The sequence below is a fragment of the Budorcas taxicolor genome, chromosome 4 (genome assembly GCF_023091745.1).
Source record: "Budorcas taxicolor isolate Tak-1 chromosome 4, Takin1.1, whole genome shotgun sequence".
Classification (NCBI taxonomy): domain Eukaryota; kingdom Metazoa; phylum Chordata; class Mammalia; order Artiodactyla; family Bovidae; genus Budorcas; species Budorcas taxicolor.
The window spans coordinates 32,476,935-32,497,641 of NC_068913.1; the positions used below are offsets into that span (position 1 = coordinate 32,476,935).

Genomic DNA, 20,707 nt, shown 5'->3' on the forward strand with positions numbered 1-20,707 from the left:
AAACCAGTCAATCCTAAAGGAGATCAGTCCTAAATACTCATTGGAAGGTCTGATGCTGAAGTTGAAGCTCCAGTACTTTGGCCACCTGATGCAAAGAGTTGACTTGTTGGGAAAGACCCTGATGCTGGGAAAGATTGAGGGCAGGAGGAGAAGGGGAGGACAGAGGATGAGGCGGTTGGATGGCATCACCAGCTGGACATGAGTTTGAGCAAGCCCTGGGATATGGTGAAGGACAGGGAAGTTTAGTGTGCTCCGGGTCATGGGGTCACAAAGAGTCAGACACGACTGAGTGAATGAACGACAGCAATGGTTGTGTCCAGATTTTGGCAATTAGAAATAAAGCTACAGTAAATACTTATGTGCAGGTTTTCTGAGCACATGGAAGTTTTAAAATAATAATCGCCACCACTACCACTGTCCATGCAACACTCAGTGTTGTTTGCTTGCTTTTGTGTAGTCAGTGGAGACTCAGCTGGGTGACTCTGCTGACCTAACCTGAGCATGTTCACATGTTGGGCAGTTAATTGTCAGCTACTGAGGGTGGCTTTGGCTGGAGTGATTGTAATTGGGACAACATGGCTCTGTGTCATGTGTCTCTCATCCTTGGGTAGGCATGTAGAATTCATTGCAAAGACAGAGCTTTAAGAGGGCTAGTGGAAACACAAGCCTTTGGCAGTGGCCGGCACCCTGTTACTTCCGTCTCCTTCTGTTGCCTTTATCGAGTCATATGGGCACTCTGAGAGTCAGATTGGAAGGTACTGCTAAGTTACATCACAGTGGGTATGGATACAGGAAGAGATGAAAAATAAAGTGCCCCTCCCTGTTTTGGTAATCTACTGGAAAGTAAAGGTGAACGTGTTAGTTGCTCAGTCATGTCTGACTCTTTGTGACCCCATGCATGGTGACCCACCGGGGTCCTCTGTCCATTGGATTTCCCAGGCAAGAATACTAGAGTGGATTGCCATGCCCCTCTCCAGGGGATCTTCCCAGCCCAGGGATTGAACCTGGGTCTCCTGCAGGTGGATTCTTTACCGTCTGAGCCACCAGAGAAGCCCCAATCTACTAGTGCCATTACGTTTTCTATTTTATGCAACTCTCGTGTTTGTTTTTGTTTTCAGAGACATTTCACAGTGTTTGCATTCAACTTTCCATCGCTGGATGCACTGAATACCATCTACAGCCAAATCCTGAGTTTCCATTTCCAGCAGCAAGCATTTGGTCCCTCAGTTCTCAGGAGTGGCCCCACTTTGATACAGGCAACAATCGCATTCCATCAGATGATGGCACATACATTTTTACCCACGGCCATTAAATTCCACTACCTCTTTAATTTGAGAGACTTGTCAAACGTCTTCCAGGTACCTCAATGACTCTGTGTTTATGTGTCTTGAGTGGGGCACTGACTAAAATATCAGTTGGGTTCATTCATAGAACTTAGTCTAAAACTATGCTGCATACTTGAGCATGTATTCTTTCATTTTCTGTAATAAGCTTTATGAAGTATGGCAGGTTTATTAATCCCATTTTATCAATGAAAGTAGCAATTCCTCTTAGGTTGGTAGAGACTTAGCAATAGAAGCTAAGGTGGAAATCTTGGCTCCCTATTTCATTGATTCCATATAAATATTTGAGTGTCTCATTTTGTGCAAGTAAAAGGGATAATTTTCATTTTTTTAATATGTAGGTAAGCCCATGTAGGTAATACGATTTTTAAACATACATCAAGAGAAAATATAATTTCTTAAATTCCTGTTTTGGTTTGGCATTGACACTTAACTCACTTATCCAATAAAAGGACAGTGTGAATGTATATGATTTGAAAAGAAAGTTCCAAAGAGAGAATTCAAAACCTTGAAAGTTTGAAAATATCCAACTTACTTGGCCTATCAGTAGAGTAAAAGTAATTGAAGAATTACTTATGGCTCAAAGTTCATTTGTGACAGAAGTAGTAAACTGGTGGAATATGAAAACTTCATGAGACTTCTCTGTATTTGGTGATTTTTATTTCTTATACTTTTATAACCCTGTTTTCTAAATCACTCCACAGCTGCCTCAAAACTGTAACCACATTAGGCAAAAGCTTTTTCCGAATGTGGACCATTCCTTTTCTTCTTGATCTTTCTTGCACTTGCCTGAAAGACTGTGCTCAATTAAACTGTCTTTAAAAGCAGATTTTTGATCATAGGAGGGAAGGGAGGCCAAGAAGTGAGAGACCTCTCTGCTCACCATTCATATAGAGTCTTGGCTACACCCAACACCACCCAACAGTTGTTTAGCCTTTTACAGCTAAGTCTCTATGACTCCCTTGGTGTTGTCCCTAGAGCCCAGAACACGGTGACTCTCCCCATGAGAACTGGGTTTATATGAATCCAAAATATTGAAGAATAGTGTTGCGGCAAACTGAGAATCAAAATGTTTTGACTACCCATGAAGTGTGCATTCAGACAGTCGACTCTGGATCTTATATGTTTCATCTGTAAAATTACTGTCGTATGACTTTCATGTTAGCTAGTTTTAGAAACTGATTTTCCTGAAGACAGTAGGTACAAGTTCTAAGATCAGATATTTAGTTCCTGGGCTGACTCTTGAAATACAGCCTTAGCTCATTCCTGGAAATGTGCCTAATGGTAGTTAATTCTTTAATAGACTTCCCTGGTGGCTCAGTTGGTAAAGTGTCTGCCTGCAATGCAGGAGACCCATTCTTTAATCCTTCTTACTGTATAGTTAATTGTTTAAATGTTGCTTATCAGAGACTACAACTACTGATATGTAATACTATTTATAACCCTTCTTGTAACTCAGTAAATTGCTAAATTCAGCATGCAGTTAAAGAATATGTTAAAAGAAAGTATTACCTTGGAATGTCATCACCTTTTGAATTTTTAATTTTTTTTCTTCTTGCCTTTTAGGGAATTTTATTCACCTCTCCCGAGTGTTTAAAGTGTCCAAATGATTTAATACGCCTGTGGCTTCACGAATCTTCTCGTGTTTATGGAGACAAACTGATAGACACAAAGGACTGTGATTTGTTTCATAAAAAACTGCTGGAAACTGCTAATAAATACTTTGAAGTAAGCAAATGAATTCCAAAGGTCACTATGTGCTCTGGCACTATTGGCTTTTGGGCAGAAATGGGATAAGGATGTGAATGAATTTTATATATGATTACCTTGCTGAAACAGCTGTGATTCCAGATCTGTACAGGGGAAGATGACATCCACCCATGGGTTGATTTACAAGCTTTTCCCTGGACCGGTCACTCTGCCTCCAGATGACCCATTTCTAGAGATTGACATGACCGTATTTTTCACTTCTGCCTCCTGCAGGGTGTAGATAGCCATGTGCTGCTTCAACAGCCCCTCATCTATTGCCATTTTGCTAATGGCGGCCAAGATCCATGCTACACGCCAGTGAAGGACTGGGAGGTGCTGAAGACATTTCTGACGGAAGCACTGGATGACTACAATGAGCTCAGTGCCGCCATGCACCTCGTTTTATTTGAAGACGCCATGCAACATATGTGAGTTGATGGGCTGTGATGCTTTTGCACAAAGTAAAAATGGCTGGGTGTCCACAGTTGTTATTCAGTAGATCTTACTGAACACTCTGAACTATCAGTTGTGTTTTTTTGTCTGTCTGTCTTCTGGGGTTTTTTTGAACTATCAGTTCTTGTTTGCCATACAGTATAAAACTCAGTTTCTCCATGAAATTTATATAATGTTGAAACCCAATGTTACCTCAAAAAATGAAAAGAAAAACTTGATTGAGAACACAAAATAAAAAAGACAAGACATAGCCTTCTTCTATGACATAAATATGTCACATACCTGTAAGTGCAGCCACTTAACCATATCATAAGCAAAAGGCAATTTGTAGAAGACCTCAAGAATGTGCATGTGTAGGAAGGAAGTTGAATTCTGTGCTAGAGAAAATGGATAACCTGAGTTAGGTAAGAAAATTATCTTTTGCAAAAAGTCATTCCAATCCCCTTAGCTTCTGTAACTATAAATGTATGGGCCTGATTCAGAGAAGGTCACTAAGCTTGCATTCAACAAATTACAAGAATGTCAAACACAATTCTTTGTATAATAGTAGATAATTTTTATATAAATGATAATAGGTTTAGGTGTCATGGATCCGTTAAAAGACTATTAAGTGTCTATATGAATTATGTCACAATAATGTCTTACATAGGTATACTATTTTTTGAAGTGTCATGAGAGCCATAATTTCATGTTCTTTCACTTGTACCTCTGTTAGGGAAGAGTATGAAGAAAGAGGAAGGTAAGCGACTTGTTGAAAGTTAAAGTTCAAAAGCGGCAGAGACAGGACAGACTCATGCTGATTTTCCTTGGTTAAGAATATTTATTGAGTGCCAAATGAGTGCCAAACAGGAATACTGCCAGCCTATTCAGAGTGTGTCTGAGGCTCAGTTGTGTCTGACTCTTTGTGACCCCATGGACTGCAGCTCGCCAGGCTCCTTTGTCCATGGGATTCTCCAGGCAAGAATACTGGAGTAGGTTACCATAGCCTTAGGGAAGAATATGAAGAAAGAGGAAGGTAAGTGACTTATTCAAAATCTTAAAAATTTGTAAGTGGCAGAGACAGGATGGACTCAAGCTGATTTTCCTTGGTTAAGAATGTTCATTGAGTGCCTGCTGAGTATCAAACAGAAACATTGGCAGCCTATTCAGTACTTATGTGCAAGTTAAGGAAGGAAAAAGGGAAGGGCATGTTTTCTGGGCGGAAAACTAGAAGAAGGCCCCTTTCCTGAAGTAGCGTGCCTGAATAGGCTCTCACTGCCTAGCTTGGGTGCCTTTGCGGTGCACAGGTTGTGCAACCGTCCGTGACATCTGCTGTCAGACATTGCCCAAGTACTGGGGAGACAGCAGCCAGCAAGATAATCCAGTTGCTTCTCTAATCAAGCTCATGTTTTAGTGATCCCATGGGATGCTTATAAGGATATGAACAAATAAGCAAGTGAGGAACATGGCAGAAAGTGATACGTCCTGCTGAGGAATAAAATCTATTGATCATGAGCAATAAACATGTGAATTCCCAAAGAGGGACTGGATATCTCTGTGAGGAGGTGACATTTAAGGTAAGACTGAAATGATACGCAGGAGCTCAGCATGGAAAGATCTGGAGGAGGAATGCTTTAGGTGTGAGCACATTTCATGTGGCCCTTAGGCTGAATGTCCAAAAGCAAAAAGAGGGTCATTGTGGCTGCAGCATGGAGAAGCAGGGAGAAAGGCATATGGCAAGGTGCGAAGGTGGACACAGGCCTCATGTATACAGGGTGTTTTCGTGTAACCAGAGGAAAGGGGGGGTTATTTCTTTCTAAGTGCAGTGAGAAGTTCCAGGTCAGAGTTTAGCATGGGAATGACAGGATTGGCTGAGTAGTCTAAACAGCTGGCCATTGCTGCTGCTGTGTGGGAAGTCAGCGGCATCTTCCCTTCCTGTCCTGCTTCCCGGTAACTGTCATTTCTCACTGGCTGTGCTGATGTGCTGGAGCTGCTCGGACAAAACACTGCCAACTGGGAAGTTTAGAAAAACAGATACTTATTGCCCCACAGTTCTGAAGGCAAGAAGAAGTCTGAAATCGAGAGGTCAGAAGGGCCATGCTCCCTCAGAAGGTGCTGGGGAGATTCTGCTCCAGAATTCTTTCCTTGCTCCTGGAAGTTCCTTGTCTTCTGACAGCCTGAGATCAGCCATTATGTGACTTTCTCCCTTTGTGTGTGTCTGTATCCAAATTTCTCCTTTTTATAAGGATGCCGGTCATATTGGATACACCCTACTCCCCTATGACCTTATTATAACCAATTTCTTCAATCACTCTATTTCCTAAGAAGTCTGTATTTTCAGGTACTGGTGGTTAGGGCTTCAGTATATGCATCTGGGGGAATGCCACTCAGTTAATAAACCTGGCTTTTCTAACAAGTGATATTTGGGCAAAGATTAAAGTAATGAAATAAGTCAAGAGAGAAGGAAGTATGTGAGGAAAGCAATTCAAACAGGCCCAAGAAATGTGGAGAATTTGATTTTTAGAAGAGTCACTCCTTAAAATGTTGAGCCCAAGTGCCTAAGAAAAACTTGGGAGGCTTCCCTATCATCCTTTATTATAAGCTTCCTACGTATTGATTGTTTTATGGATCCCTTTGCAGTGACAGTCCTCTGATGAGCAGACAGAGGGCGCTTCTGTTAGACTCTCTGAGCACGGTGATAAGTGAGTGATTAGTCATGCTATTTCTGGTTGGGTTAATGTACGCTGGCCGTCTGTCGTGACTCGTGTGGAAGAGATGTCTTGTTGGCGCCGAGGAGTTGTCCCCTGTAATCCTTCAGCACAGAGTTCTCAGTGACCTAAAAGGAAAAGCTGCTGCTTTGATTAGGGATTATGAGCTAGAAGCTGATTTACTGCACATCAGAGATGATTTCAGTGTGCCCTTGAACACTGTAGAAAGAGACTTTGCCACTTACAGACTGTCGATGCAGACCTCAAAGCACACGTTAAAATGAAATGAAAACCCTGCCTTGTAAGTTGGGGCTTCACTAGTGTTAGAGAAATCTAACAGCTTTGCCAAGGTGGTTTTGTCATGTGGTCATGTGAAGTAAAATTTAATGAGGTGGCTGAGCTTGGAAAAATAACCTGTCTTTTCAGTTATTGAAGGTTTTCAGGAAATGATCGTGCGTGCTGGTCCTACTATAAGCGAGCCCAACTTAATTCTTTCAAAAAGTACTCTTTAAAAAAAAATGTGTTAAAGATTGTTTGGGTTGTTCAGGGCTTAAATTCATCTCAAGAAAGCAACTGAGAGCAAATACAGTAGTCTTTTTTTTTTTTTTTTAATTTTTTTGCATTTGGGCTTCCATATGCTTATATTGGGGGCTTCCCTGGTGGCTCAGCAGTAAGGAGCCCACCTGCAATGTAGGAGATGCAGGCCCATCCCTGAGTTTGGAAGATCCCCTTGAGGAGGGCATGGCAACCCACTCCAGTATTCGAGAATCCCATGGACAGAGAAGCCTGGTAGGCTATAGTCCATGGGGTTGCAAAGAGTTGGACATGACTGAAGCAACTGAACACATGCTTATGTTGATCATGTTAAAGCCAACTTATTCCTAGCTGTAAGATGTAGCAATAATATCAATAGGATATGCATTCAGAACCTCTTTAATAATACAGAAAAAGGGTTTAGTTGACTTTGCTGGAGATTTACCTCTTGGATTCTAACACTTTCCAAGAATGTTTTAGACCGTTCAAGGCATGAGGGAAGCTTTCATGCAAGGGACATAAGAATCATGTAAAAAAGGCAAGTGTTTAAAATGCATGAAGTAAATCGCATGTGAGGTGTTTGTTGGTGTAAACAAATCTGTCCTTCCCAAAATAACTCTATAGCAAAGTTTCTGGCACAAATACATTTTCCCTTTGGTATCCTTATACATGGATACTGATGTGCCATTAGGATCTTTCTTGCTAATCAGGAAAATGTGATGCTTTGATGCAAGTCCTTGTATTCATTTTCTGCCTTCTTTTGGGGGAAAGGAACACAGCAGTGGGAGTCTGGATGTCATTGGCCAGGATGGTTTGTTAGCAAGTGATAAGGGGGCAGATGCAGGCAGCATCTTTTTGTTTGGGAAACAGAAGAACAAGGACTGAATGTCTGAAATAAAAATCAGAGTTTAGTATCTAAATATCTGAAAAATGAAACCACATAGCCCTGAGGCTCGTTGGATGTCATCTGTTGGGGGTACTTTCTCTCCCCAGATGTCGGATCAGCCGCATCCTGCAGTCCCCTCAGGGTTATGCGCTCTTGATTGGAGTGGGCGGCAGTGGCAAGCAGAGCCTGTCCCGCCTGGCAGCTTACGTTTGCAGCCTCGAGGTCTTCCAGATCACTCTGACCCAAGGCTTTGGGATCCAGGAACTTCGGGTAAGTCTGGTGACGGGCGGCCCCGTGCTCCTTCTGCCCCAAGATAAAGGTGCTCCAGTCAAGCATGGAGGCGGGTAAGCTCTTCAGAGGATTTTGTTGGCTGTTTCTCCTTCATGGACTTCCCTGGTGGCTCAGACAGTAAAGAAACTGCCTGCAGAGCAGGAGACCTCGGCTTGATCCCTGAGTCAGGAAAATCCACTGGAGGAGGAAATGGCAACCCACTCCAGTATTCTTGCCTGGAGAATCCCCATGGACAAAGGAGCCTGATGGCTACAGTCCATCGGGTGGCAAAGAGTCAAATATGATTGAAGGGTTAACACTTTAACTTTCTCCTTCATTGTCGAATTAATAATAGTAAACTGCTACCAGGATTTATATGTGTAAAAGCCTATAAGCCTATCAGACTTGCTCAGAAAACATTTTATTAAATACTTGCCTACACAAACATGTTTTTCTTTTGTGCTGACCATACCTGATAATCAGCAGTATTCATACACCAATATGATGGAGGGGGGGAAAGATCCTTCTTTTTTATCTTAAGTGCATAGAGATTTTTTTCCACTTTGTATCAGATTGTGAAAATATGATGGGAGTACAGTCAAGAAACACTGACATGTTTTTTAAAATTTTGCTTTTGAATCACAATAGTACTTACAAAATAGTACTTAGAGTTTGTGGCAAGTGCTATTTTAAAGCAAACAACTAAGCACTTGCTTTCAATATTACTAAATAAAACTAGTAAACTCTTAAGTCACCAAACAATGAAGTAGATAGTTGTTAAAATGAGCCAAAAACTTCTTTTCACTGCGTTGCTTAACAAAATCATTACTGAATTCACTTTTGCTTGAATAGAAGGGAGTTGTTTGTCGGGAGCCTGTTTGCATCTTGGGCTCCTTGAAGCTGTAAACGTGACACTCAGCATTATGTGCCGGAAATGGAGCTGATGTCACAGTGTTTGCCGCCGTAAGAAGAGAGTTACCGAGAGGAAAGAACGTATAAATGGGGAAAGAACGGCACCCAGCCATCCCGCTGTAGCGTCTCAGTTCTGCCCACCCCTCACCAACAGCACGCCAGCATGTTAACACAGTGTGAGTGATGGCCTCTGCTTCTTATAGGTAGATCTTGCCAATCTGTACATCAGAACCGGAGCCAAGAACATGCCCACCGCGTTCCTGCTGACAGATGCCCAGGTTCTAGATGAGAGCTTTCTCGTGCTGATTAATGACTTGCTGGCATCAGGTGATTAAACCAACACATTCCGTGAAAGATCTTCCCCAAAGACAAATGATCTGTGGTTTCAGTGAACTTTAAATAGAGATAATTTGTCTTTGAGATGTTTGTCGGGGCATTCTTTGGGGAGAAACGTACAAACCTAACTAATTTGAAGTGTATCGCTTTCTTAGTCTGCTTACGATGTGAAAGGCCTTGCAGGGGCTTTCAGTGAAGTAAATGTTATTCCTGCCTGTGCAAGTTTAGTGGGTGGGTTTGTCATAGCTTGTCGTCACTGTGTTGTGTCTTATAAATACAAAAAAAAATTGCATTTCTGGTTTCAAATTCTATCATTAAAGCTGAACTTTGTATTAGAAAGCATTTAAAGTCATATCTAAAAAATATGAATTATAGCAGTCTTCTAATAATTCTACTCATTCCTTTGGGGGCAGGGGAAATTCCTGATTTGTTCAGTGATGAAGATGTAGACAAGATAATTTCTGGAATTCGTAATGAAGTTTGTGGTCTGGGCATGGTGGACTCCATAGAAAACTGTTGGAAATTCTTTTTGGCCCGAGTGCGACGACAACTCAAAGTAAGAAACACTTGCTCTCCTTGCATTTAGTTAAACGTGCTGTTTCAACTCTGATACGGTTCTGTCTGGGAATTCATGTGACAAGTTTGAATTCCACTCATACATTTTGTAAGGACATCCAGTCATTCAGTGTAAAAGGTCATTTGCATATTTTCTCGAGTGTCTGGAGGGCACCTTTTTCAAGTTTCCTGCGATGCTGATTCCCTACAAGGCCTTGTTCTAAGCAGATTGAGCACCCGAGTGAGCAGGACATGGGGTCTGTCCTCGAAGAGCGTATGCTGTTACAGGAAATGAGAGATTACAAATAAGTGTAGCCATGCTGATTCCAGAGGTGTTCGGCATCCTTTCTAAGGGAAGAGGCCTCCTGGAGAAAGTGATGTGCTGTGTGTTAGGTATGGCTTGGAATTTCTGGGGATGCTGTAGGTTGGGGAAGAGCTTTCAGGGAGAGGAAATAGCATTTAGAAGAGTTAACAGTGAACTGCATGGTACATATTTGGAGAAACCACAAATAGGACTAAATAAGGGGTCCCAGCCTCCAGGATCTAATGCCTGATGATCTGAGGTGAACTGATGTATTATTAATGGGGAAAAAGCACACAGTGAATGTAATGCACTTGAATCATTCTGAAACCATCCTCTACTCCCTGGTCCATTGAAAAATTGTCTTCCACAAAACAAGTCCCCAATGGCAGAAGGGTTGGGAACTACTGCTCTAAATGACTGGCACTTAGAGTTCTTGTTGGAAGAAACAGGTGGATCAGGCTGGGAAAGTTAACTGGGGTGAGGAAAGGGTGGGGCTTCCCTCAGCTCAGTTGGTAAAGAATCCACTTGCAATGCCGGAGACCTGGGTTCGATTCCTAAGTCCAGAAGATCCCCTAGAGAAGGAAATGGCAACCCACTCCAGTATCCTTGCCTGGAGAATCCCATGGATGGAGGAGCCGGGCAGGTTACATTCCATGGCATCACAGGAGTCCGGCATGACTTGGTGACTAAACCACAAGTGTTTTGTAAATCGTTACAGGAGCAGAGGAAGAGTTTCAGATGAGGAAGTGATACTATGTTAGTACTTCAGGGCAAGTAGCTGAGGCTTGTCACTCAGATGATCTGAGGTTCAATCCTGAGCTCCTCCACAGAGACAACTCCATGCCCTAGTGTAGGCACAGGGATATAATGTAACTAAGTAGCAGCAGCGGGAAGGATGAAGTATTAGAACAAGAAACCTCGCCACACTCATGGCAGAAAGCCAAATGAAAACACTAGTATGGAAAATTCAGCCTTCCTAAATAGTATTTAGTAACCAACCAAGAAAAGCTATTTCTTTGCTCCTCCTTCTCGTATTCCTTGCTACTCCTAGTATTGGAACTTCTTTGCCACTCCTGTAAAGCCTGGAGTACACAGGAAGAAGGGGGATTAGCTGTGAACATGCCTCTGCCTGGAAGGCTTCCCTGGTGGCTCAGGTAATAAAGAATCCACCTGCAACGCAGGAGACCCCAGTTCAGTCCTGGGTCAGGAAGGTCCCAGGAGAAGGGAATGACAGTTCACTCCAGTATTCTTGCCAGGGAAATCCCATGAACAGAGGAGCCTGGTGGGCTACATACAGTCCATGGGGTTGCAAAGAGTCAGACACGACTGAGGGACTGACACTGTGGAGGTTCAGGTATAGAGTAGCTATGATTCTTCTCTACCCTCCTGTTTCAAATTCTGCATTGGTCTTACTGAGCATTTCTGGTTTGAGGTTAGATATTAGAATTTAAGGTTTGGATGCCCAGAGGGTTTTCTGCCCATCAGAAGTGTGACTAAGCATATGTTGGCCAGATTGTAACAAGGCTGGAGATTTCTCCCTGTTCCATTGTGGTATAGTTGGGTGAAATGGGAAAACAAGTGCAACAGTGGGATTTGAGATAGTAACATAATTAATCGGACTTCCCAGGTGGCACTAGTGGTGAAGAACCCGCCTGCCCATAAGAGACACAGGTTCAATCCCTGAGTCGGGAAGGTCAGCAGCAATCTAAGTCTGTTGTTCAGAGCAGCAGAATCACCATCACCTAGGAACTTTCCAAAAGTGCAAATTCTCCAGCCCCACCCCAGAACTCTTGAATTGGAAACTCTGGGTGGGACCCAGAAATCTTTGTTTCCACAAACCCTCCAGGTGATTCTGAAGCATAGTGAAATTTGACACCCATTGTTATCAATAACACTAAAATGAGCATCCTTTACAGACTTCTTGTATACATAACTTTGCTTGCTTTTGTAGGATAAATTCTTACAAGGGAAATTGCTAAGTTCAATAGTTACACCTCGTGGTAGTTTTTAAGTCATGCCTGCAAATTCGTTGATGTTCTTCTCATTCTCAGGTGGAATCTAGGGCCCCTCTGGTTGGCTTTGGGTGAGCTTATCCCTGCTTCAGCTAACAGGGTAGGGTACAGAGCAGCACAAGGATGCTGAGTAACCTCTGAGGCTGGGTCATAAAGGACCCACTTTTCCATTGAATTGCACATGGTTTTGTTTATAAGTTCTGTGTATTTATTGATTAGGTTTATATATGGGTGTCAGATATTTTTCCTGTTCTATTATTTGTCTTCTAAATATATATATATTTAAAAGACATATGTGTGTGTGAGTGCAAGTGAAAGCCACTCATTTGTGTCCGACTCTTAGCGACCCCATAGACTATATAGTCCATGGAATTCTCCAGGCCAGAATACTGGAGTGGGTAGCCTTTCCCTTCTTCAGGGGATCTTCTCAACCCAGGGATCAAACCCAGGTCTCCCACATTGCAGGTGAATTCTTTAACACCTGAGCCACAAGGAAAGCCAAGAATACTGGATTGGGTAGCCTATCCCTTCTCCACAGATCTTCCCGACCCAGGAATCAAACCAGGGTTTCCTGCATTGTATGTGGATTCCTTACCAACTGAACTATCAGGGAAGCCCTATATATGTGGTACATCTCTGTTGATTTGTTTATAACTCTGAAAAGTTTTTTAAAGTTTTTACACTAGACTGATCAGTGTTTGCCTTTGTGGATTTGGGGTTTCTTACATATTTAGGAAAGTATTTTTTTCTGTCAGATTTTAAAACTCTTCACTAGAAGCAGTAAGAACTCATTTGGGCTTACAAATGAAGAGAACATCCAAGAACAGTTCTGGAAAGCCTCCCTCCCACATCAGAGTCCAGGCTAGCTCAGTAAGCCCCTTACACACCCATGCTTTCCTGCCCTTCTTTCCCACCAGCATGCATCCTGATGCCTCCTGCCTCACGGCCACATGACAAGTGTGTGGTCTGTATTGCCGGCAGGAGAAGGAGAGGCACAGGAGGCTTGGGGTTCTCTGAATCAGGACTCCAAAGCTCCCCCAAATCCCTAAGCTGACATCTTACTGATCCCAAGTGTGTCCCTTGTCAGCTCCACCTATGAGGGAGTATGTGGAGGTGCATATTTGATCTTGTCACGAGGGTTTGATGGATAAAATGGGACATTGGTTTAGAATAGCAGCAGCAGCAGCCATTCTGGGGTCTGCGTGTTTCATGGTTTTCTATGGTTAAAACTGTGCCACAGCTGGAATACATGCATTGTTGTGTGTGACACAGCGTGAGCTGAGAGGTTTCAGGTTAATTTTTTTTCCCCAAAAAAATATGTTCTAATCTTACTAAAGTACCACTTTTATTATGTGCCGGATAGTATATTAACTGGGTCTGTTTCCAAATCTTCTATTCCATTTCTTGATACTACTGCTGATTCTAGCTTTGTGCTGTGCAAGTTATGAAACCCTCATTATACTTTTTTTTTATCTAGTGTCTCATTGCACTTATCTAGCTTTTCTTTGTTGCCCTTAGGTATTTTTATGTTTTGATAAACAACAGAATCATTTTGTCAAATTCTAAGCACATTCCATTTAAATTTTGGCTGAAATCATGCCAACAACTTTTTAAATGTATTTTAGAGAGAATTTAATCTTCATGATAAATAGTCATTTATTGCTTTTGTAGAAGGCCTATTTCATTCAGAAAGCTCCCTAATGGTGTATTGTTTCTGTATAGGAGAGCTGTTGATTTTTAATTTTATAGTCAGCCACCTTACTGCCTCTCTGATCGTTCCTGTTAGTTGGCTGATATATAGCCTGAAGATATGGACCCATTTAGTAGATGTTCAGGCATCTGCATCTGATGTTCTGTTTTTAATAACCACCATTATATGAGGTTATGGGGCTGCAGACCAGCCTGAGGTTAGTGTGTGCAGTGCCAGCCCTAGAGACAAGGGATTCTTCTCCTCATCTATACAGGAGTAAGTGGGAAGGAAATACAGTGGAGAATATAATTCCTGCTGTCTTTACTCTTCAAGAACGCATTTGCTCTTTGCTGTATTGGGCTTCCACACACAACTTTATGAATTGAAGAGGTTTTCAGTTAAGAAAAAAACAAAATAATTAAAACTCTCCAGTGAAATTTTTTTTACCCCTTGTAAAAATCTGTACTGACCAATATTCACAAGGGAAAGGTCATGGAAGCGATTTCCTTGTGTGTTACCTAGAAAGAAAATAAATATAAATACCTGTAGAAGGTGTGCATGCTGTAGACGCTGTTGAACCTCATAAAAATAACTGAAGTTAGAAGGTTAGAAGTAACTGAAGTTAGAAGGTTATTAGGTGAGGGGATGGTACAGAAAAATACATGAAGATGATAGAGATATTAAAACAGTCAAACTGAGGAATCATTTCTAGGCTAAACTTCCATTCCTATGAGGATTCTCTCCGTAAGATTGAGATCTCTTCATTCTTGAAAAATACTAAGACTTTGAGGATAAATGCAAACACAAGTTATGGCTAGAAGCTTCTGAAGTGAATATGTGGGAGGATTACCACTATATGAGAATAAACATATCAACTGGAAAAAAATACAGTGATGGTAGCAATTCAGATTTCTGTCACAAGAGGAAATGGACTGAGGCCTTTAGTGATGTACAAATGAATATGTACTTGCATGGGACCTAATCTAAAAGAAATTGAAATGTATTACAGAGCACAATGAAAAGGGGGATATTACAAATGAGTCATAACACCTGTGTAGAGGGAAAAGAAGGGAATAGAAAATTCTATGGTATGGATACCAAAAGCAAGTTCCTGACATCCAAATGTTAGAGCTGTAGAAAATATATAGACGGTGATTTCAGGGTTTGCTTTTTACTTGTGAGAATTTGCTTTTAGAAAAGAGCACAGCTGTCTGAGGCATTTTTAACTTTCTTAGCTGACTTTTCTTTCCAGTCCATTGCTGGGAACTAACTTAAGCCAATTTGGTCATTTGCAGTTGTGAGGAACTATCTGGGGATATATTTTAGGAACCCTCAGTACTTGGAAGTAGATGACACCGGTTTAGGGGATGGGGTCTGATCCCCCCAAATCTCCCAGTTTAAGGTGTGCTGCAAAGAAGCCTCAGACTGAACTCTGATATATATAGGGTTTGTAGCATATAACTTAAAACAAGTTTTGAAGTCTTAAAATCTGCCCTATAAGCTTGTAATCCCGACTCTGTCCTTTTAGGAACCTGACTAGTCCTCTGGGAACTTTCCTTTGAGGCAGGTATAGAAATATTTCATGGTAGGATTAAGCTAGAATGCTCATTGGTATTGCCTAGAAGTACAAAAACTTTCTCCTTTCTATAAGCTATTTACCACAGAACTGGTCAAACCCAAAGTCTAAGGTGTCAAGGGGAAAACTACTGGGATACTTCCAGATGTATTTTCCTGTTTTGTTTGCTGAACAGTGGAGGTGCAAGTACAGCTATTTCTATATTTCTAAGATATCATGAACAATATCATTTCATCATCGAACAATCATTTTCAGTATTCATGATGCTAACCAACCAAGCAACCACTTATGGTGATAAGAGAAGTTAGCTAAGAGCTCAGGTAGCCAACTTAATAATGCAGGCTGCCATTCGAGTATGTGAAATGCTTGTTGAGCATCCCTAGCCTGTGTAGTCTCTACTGGTGTACTTCAGGGGATAACCAGATAATGGCTCCTAAGGTATAAGATGAGTATTAGCATGCCTGTTATAATAGACTGAAGTATTTCCAAGGTATATTTTACAGGACCAGATGGCTTCACTGGTGACTTCTACCAAATATCTCAAGAAAAATTAATATCAGTCCTTCTCAGTCTCTTCCAAAAATAGAAGGAGTGGAAACCCTCATTTTATAAGGCCGGTGTTACCCTGATACCATAGCCAGATAAGGACACCACAAGAAAAGAAAATTACAGGACGATATCTTTGATACATAGATGCAAAATTTTTCAACAAAATGTTAGCAAGCTGAATTCAACAGTGCATTAGAAGTATATCCTACAGAACGATCAAGTGAGATTTATTGCAGAATGCAAGGATGGTTGAACATCCGCAAGTCAATCATTATGATACACCACATTAACAAAATAAAGGCTAAATATCATATGATCATCTCAGTAGATGGAGAAAAAGCATTTGACCAAAAACCCTCTCATACTCATAGCAGCATTTATCCACAGTAGCCAATGTATGGAAACAACTCAAGCATCCGTAAAGGGATGAACAAATCAGGAAAATGCAAGCTATAAACACACAGCTATCTGCACAGTCAAATATGGATACACAGACACAATGGACATTATTCTGCCTTTAAAAAGCAGAAAACTCTGTGACAGCAGGGTTGAACCCTGGGGGCATTATTTAAGTGAAATAAGCCAGACAGAGAAAGACAAACGCTTCATGGTAACAATAATATGTGCAATGAAAAACAGTAGAACTTAGAGAAAGAGTAGAAAAGTGGTTGGTAAGGGGTGAGAGAAATAGGGAGACAGATTGGTAGAAGGCTATAAACTTTCAATTACAAGATAAAGACGGTCTGAGGACCTAGTTATTAACATGCTATCTATAGTTGATAACTGGAGAAGGAAATGGCAACCCACTCCAGTATTCTTGCCTGGAAAATTCCATGGACACAGGGGCCTGGTGGGCTACAGTCCTTGGGGTCACAAAGAGTCAGACACGATTGAGCAACTAACATGCACACGTAGTTGACAATCCTGTATTGTATAATTGAAATTTGCTAAGTAGGGCTTACATATTCTCACTAAAAAAAGTAAACATATGGGGTGAAGGATGTGTAACTGACTCAGCGGGGGGAATCCTTTCACAATGTCTGTTTGTGAATTGGCACATTATACATATTAAACATCTTACAGTTTTATTTGTCAATTATATGGCAACAGAATTGAAAGGGTAAATTATAGATATTACACCTTTTTTCTAATCATTTATTTGCCTTATTTCTTATCAGTCCTTTACTATGTTCATCTTTCATGAAATGAGAGAAATATAATAGGATCATTATAGGGTGATTTCCCGCCCCCCAGAACAGTGTTCCTTGAGGCAACAGCTCAAGTTTACTCGAGAATATCTGAAGTTGTGGAGGCTATTTTAGAACAAAGCAATCAACAGTTTCCAGGCATTCACTTGGGCTCTTGAAAAAACCTGGCATAAGCCCACTGCCATGGAAGGCTGGGTGGGGAGAGAATCTGGGCTAGATAGATTTCTAGCAAAGGTGGAAATTACTGATATGAGAATCTGGGCAGTCCTTGTACTCTTCCAGGCTGGTAGGACGGAATCCTTTCCCTTTTTAGGAAGTACTTGTGAACAAGCATATTTCTCTGATTTTGTTCCCAGGGTCTATTTTAATGGGATAAGATTTAGGTTATTAAGGATTATTTGATTTATTTAAAATTCTCTAAATTTTCTATTTCACTCTGTATGAAGATAGAAATTTAGATTCTGTGAGTGTTTCACCAACTGCAAAAGCATTAGAAATGTAAATGCTTCATTTAGGTATTCCCACAGAAAATTTCAGATCATTAGGTTACAGCTGTGGGTGTCAGAGTCACCTGGATAGCTTGTTGCAAACAGTTTGCCGAGTCCCACCCAGAGGCCTGAGTTAGATCCAAGAATTTGCATTTCTTACCGACTCTTAACTGTGAAAACTATCACCAGTCTCCTATCACCTGCCCTCCAAGTGAAATTTATATGGTACTGTAAGCCTCCTTATTTAAGCCACAATAAATAATGGGGGAAAAATGTCTTCAGCTGTAAAACTGTAGAAAAGGAAATAGTTTTTTTAAAAATCAGCATTCTATCTTATCTTCCAATAAATAAGGCATATCTAGTGATGTTTACTCAAAGTATTTTTTCCTGAGGCTAACCAGACATGATTCAGATGCTTTGTTTTCTAACACACTTTTAAGACCTGATAGTATGCCAGTAATAAATGTAGAAATATAGCAAGTGTCGAAGTGATGGTATTTAGTAACTCAAATGAGCTTCCCCCTCCTCTGCCTTTGTTAAAATTACATATAAATGAAGTTTCCAAAATTGTCATGAATGAGAGGTAAGTTGGGTGTGAAAAACCAACTTGGAGGACATTAAAGAAAAATATTCATATTTGGGGAGACAAGGCTGAGAGGAGAAATCTAAAATCTTAATTTTAAGTGAAAATTCTGCATTGTAACTGAGGCTTGTTACTGAGGACATGCAATTTTAGAGCACTTATTAGATTTGTAATTAGACTCTTGAATATAAAAAAATTAATGATCAGCCAGCTTATGCATTCTTGGAAATCACTGAAGATCTTAGGACTCATCTCGAGTTGTTGAAGAGCCATAGTATATAAAATTAACAGAGTAAAAGCACCTGTTAAATGGGAATACAAGGTTTCACATATTATTATGGTTTTTATGACATGAATTCTAAAATGCAATGCAGGAAAAATCATATTTCATGAAAAATGGTTTTGTCAGATGCCTCATCTCAAAGTGTGAGAGATTTCATTAAGAGAATGCGGAGCTTTGTGTATGTCATCAAGGGCAAGCTGTGCCCAGAAAAAAGAAAACCAAGACTCGTCCTCAGATGTTATCCCAGTTGGCACCAGTGCCCCCAAGTCCACGGTGACCTGGGAGAGAAGGCAGAGCACGAAAGGGTGCCTCATAACACCTCCTTTGTGCTAGTATACACACAGAACGCCACATCTGACGATCCCAGGCGGGATTTTTTAGACCTGCCCGACTCCTGACAACCTGCTTGCCCCACTGAGCTTCGGTGACACGTCTCAGCCGAAACTCAGGTACTCTTGATAGCAGCAGCCCTGAGTCACTAGAGAGAGGATGGAAACCTCCTGATTTAAATGAACCCTTAAGTCATTGAATACTTAAGTAGAACTCTGCAAACTTACACATTTCTCATTGGGATCATGTATAAACCGACCTTTTTACTCTTTTAAAATGTTAAGTATGAGCGCAAGTGAATGTATTTTATTTTAAATGGGAACAAAGTATGCAATATGATAACATATTGTTTTCTTAAAAGCATCTTGTACACAGTTTTAAGGAGCCTGGCGAATGACATAATAGGAGCCAGAAGATGAAAGTCTTGGTATTATCAGAGATTTGATTTTTAATTTTTAATTTTTTACTATCGTAATGTGACTTGTGTAATAGAAAAGAATGAATTTCTCACTATACATCATGATCATCAAAAACGTTCAGAAGGAGAGGGACTGGTTTTAAGGAAAGCACACAGCAGTATTTCTGTGTGTCTGATGGGGTCCTGTGTACTTTGATTAGCAGGGAGGTTAATGTTGCTTTCCACTCTGTGGTGCTTTAGGCTGCTTTAATGTCACGGTTGGCTGCGCTCCTTTCTTTCATTGTCCAGGGTCTCAGTGTAATTCTTTGCTCACTCATCACCCTCCTGGTTCTGCCCTGCCCCCGTGTCTCCACAGATCATTTTGTGTTTCTCTCCGGTTGGTCACACGCTGAGAAGTAGAGCTCGGAAGTTCCCAGCCCTGGTTAACTGCACGGCTGTTGACTGGTTCCATGCTTGGCCCCAGGAGGCTCTGGTCACAGTCAGCAGGAGGTTCATTGAGGAAACCAAGGGAACTGAGGTATGCTGTGTCAGCCTCCAATCTCTCTCTCTCAAAACACTCATGTACTCGCACACTCTGACCCAAATCCTCAGTAAATAATTTCCAAAATACACCTTCTAGCAGAAAGTTGTCCTTGTTTAAGATGATAGTATCATCCTTGTGAGGTTACATTCTATGGAATATAGTGACTGATCTTTTGTGTCCAGTTGAGATGTGTACACACATACACACAGCACGTGATCAAGTTTTTACTCATCCACGGACTCACCAAAAGGCCAAGATCATCACTTACTTGAATCATAATGGGGCTTACTGGATATAAATCCTTTAAATCCACAACTAGAAACCTAAACAAAAAAGTAGCCCCCCATAGCTATACAATGCTTGATCTTAACAAAGTAAGCTGATTTTGTGATTTTTCTCATTTATGGTATTGCTAGGTGAAAATCAGCTTCCGTGGATTTAGTAATCATTAAGTCATATAATGTATCTGCTTCTTTGTTTTATGGGTTTATGTTTTATAGATCATGTATATCATTTACTCATGATGAAATTTCCACCTCCTATTGTATTTTCAAATGGTCACATGAAACAAAACAAAACTTCACTCAGATTCAAAGAGAAAAAGAAATGGGGTTATGAGGGAATATTAGACCTCTTAGAAATTAAGCTGTGTGTGAAGCAAGCATCTTTCTGATTAGGTAGTTTGGAAGGATGGTAATTGTGAACATTTCCTAGGGAGTTTTGTCTTCCATTTCCATGGAAGGTTGAGGAGAGAAGGGTGCCTAGAATAAGTCAGACAGGAAAAGGCCTTCTCAGAGCCACAAGCAAGATTGGGGATATGTAAGGAGTGAAGTCTGCTACCGGTTGAAACAGTGAGCAGGCAGCCTGCTGTGGCCTCCTTTACTCCCCAAGGTATAAGTGCTGCTCTTCCAAAGCCCTCCTTTCACATTTTGTTCATAGTATATCTTCTGGTGCCCAGATGGTTAGAAATCTGGGCATTTTTACCAATTTAATGAATTGTTTGTAATACAGCCACCTT

At 41.0% G+C, this 20,707-nt stretch overlaps 1 protein-coding gene across 1 annotated transcript in view; it reads left to right on the forward strand.

Moving 5' to 3' along the window:
* The window catches only part of DNAH11 (dynein axonemal heavy chain 11), a 355,953-nt gene that overhangs the window by 181,718 nt on the left and 153,528 nt on the right, over positions 1-20,707 (forward strand). Inside the window, exons 49-55 of the mRNA XM_052639247.1 lie at positions 1,119-1,358; positions 2,910-3,071; positions 3,327-3,520; positions 7,760-7,922; positions 9,038-9,161; positions 9,584-9,726; positions 19,522-19,683. Coding sequence (XP_052495207.1) covers positions 1,119-1,358; positions 2,910-3,071; positions 3,327-3,520; positions 7,760-7,922; positions 9,038-9,161; positions 9,584-9,726; positions 19,522-19,683 — 1,188 coding nt within the window. The remainder of the gene's footprint in view (positions 1-1,118; positions 1,359-2,909; positions 3,072-3,326; positions 3,521-7,759; positions 7,923-9,037; positions 9,162-9,583; positions 9,727-19,521; positions 19,684-20,707) is intronic.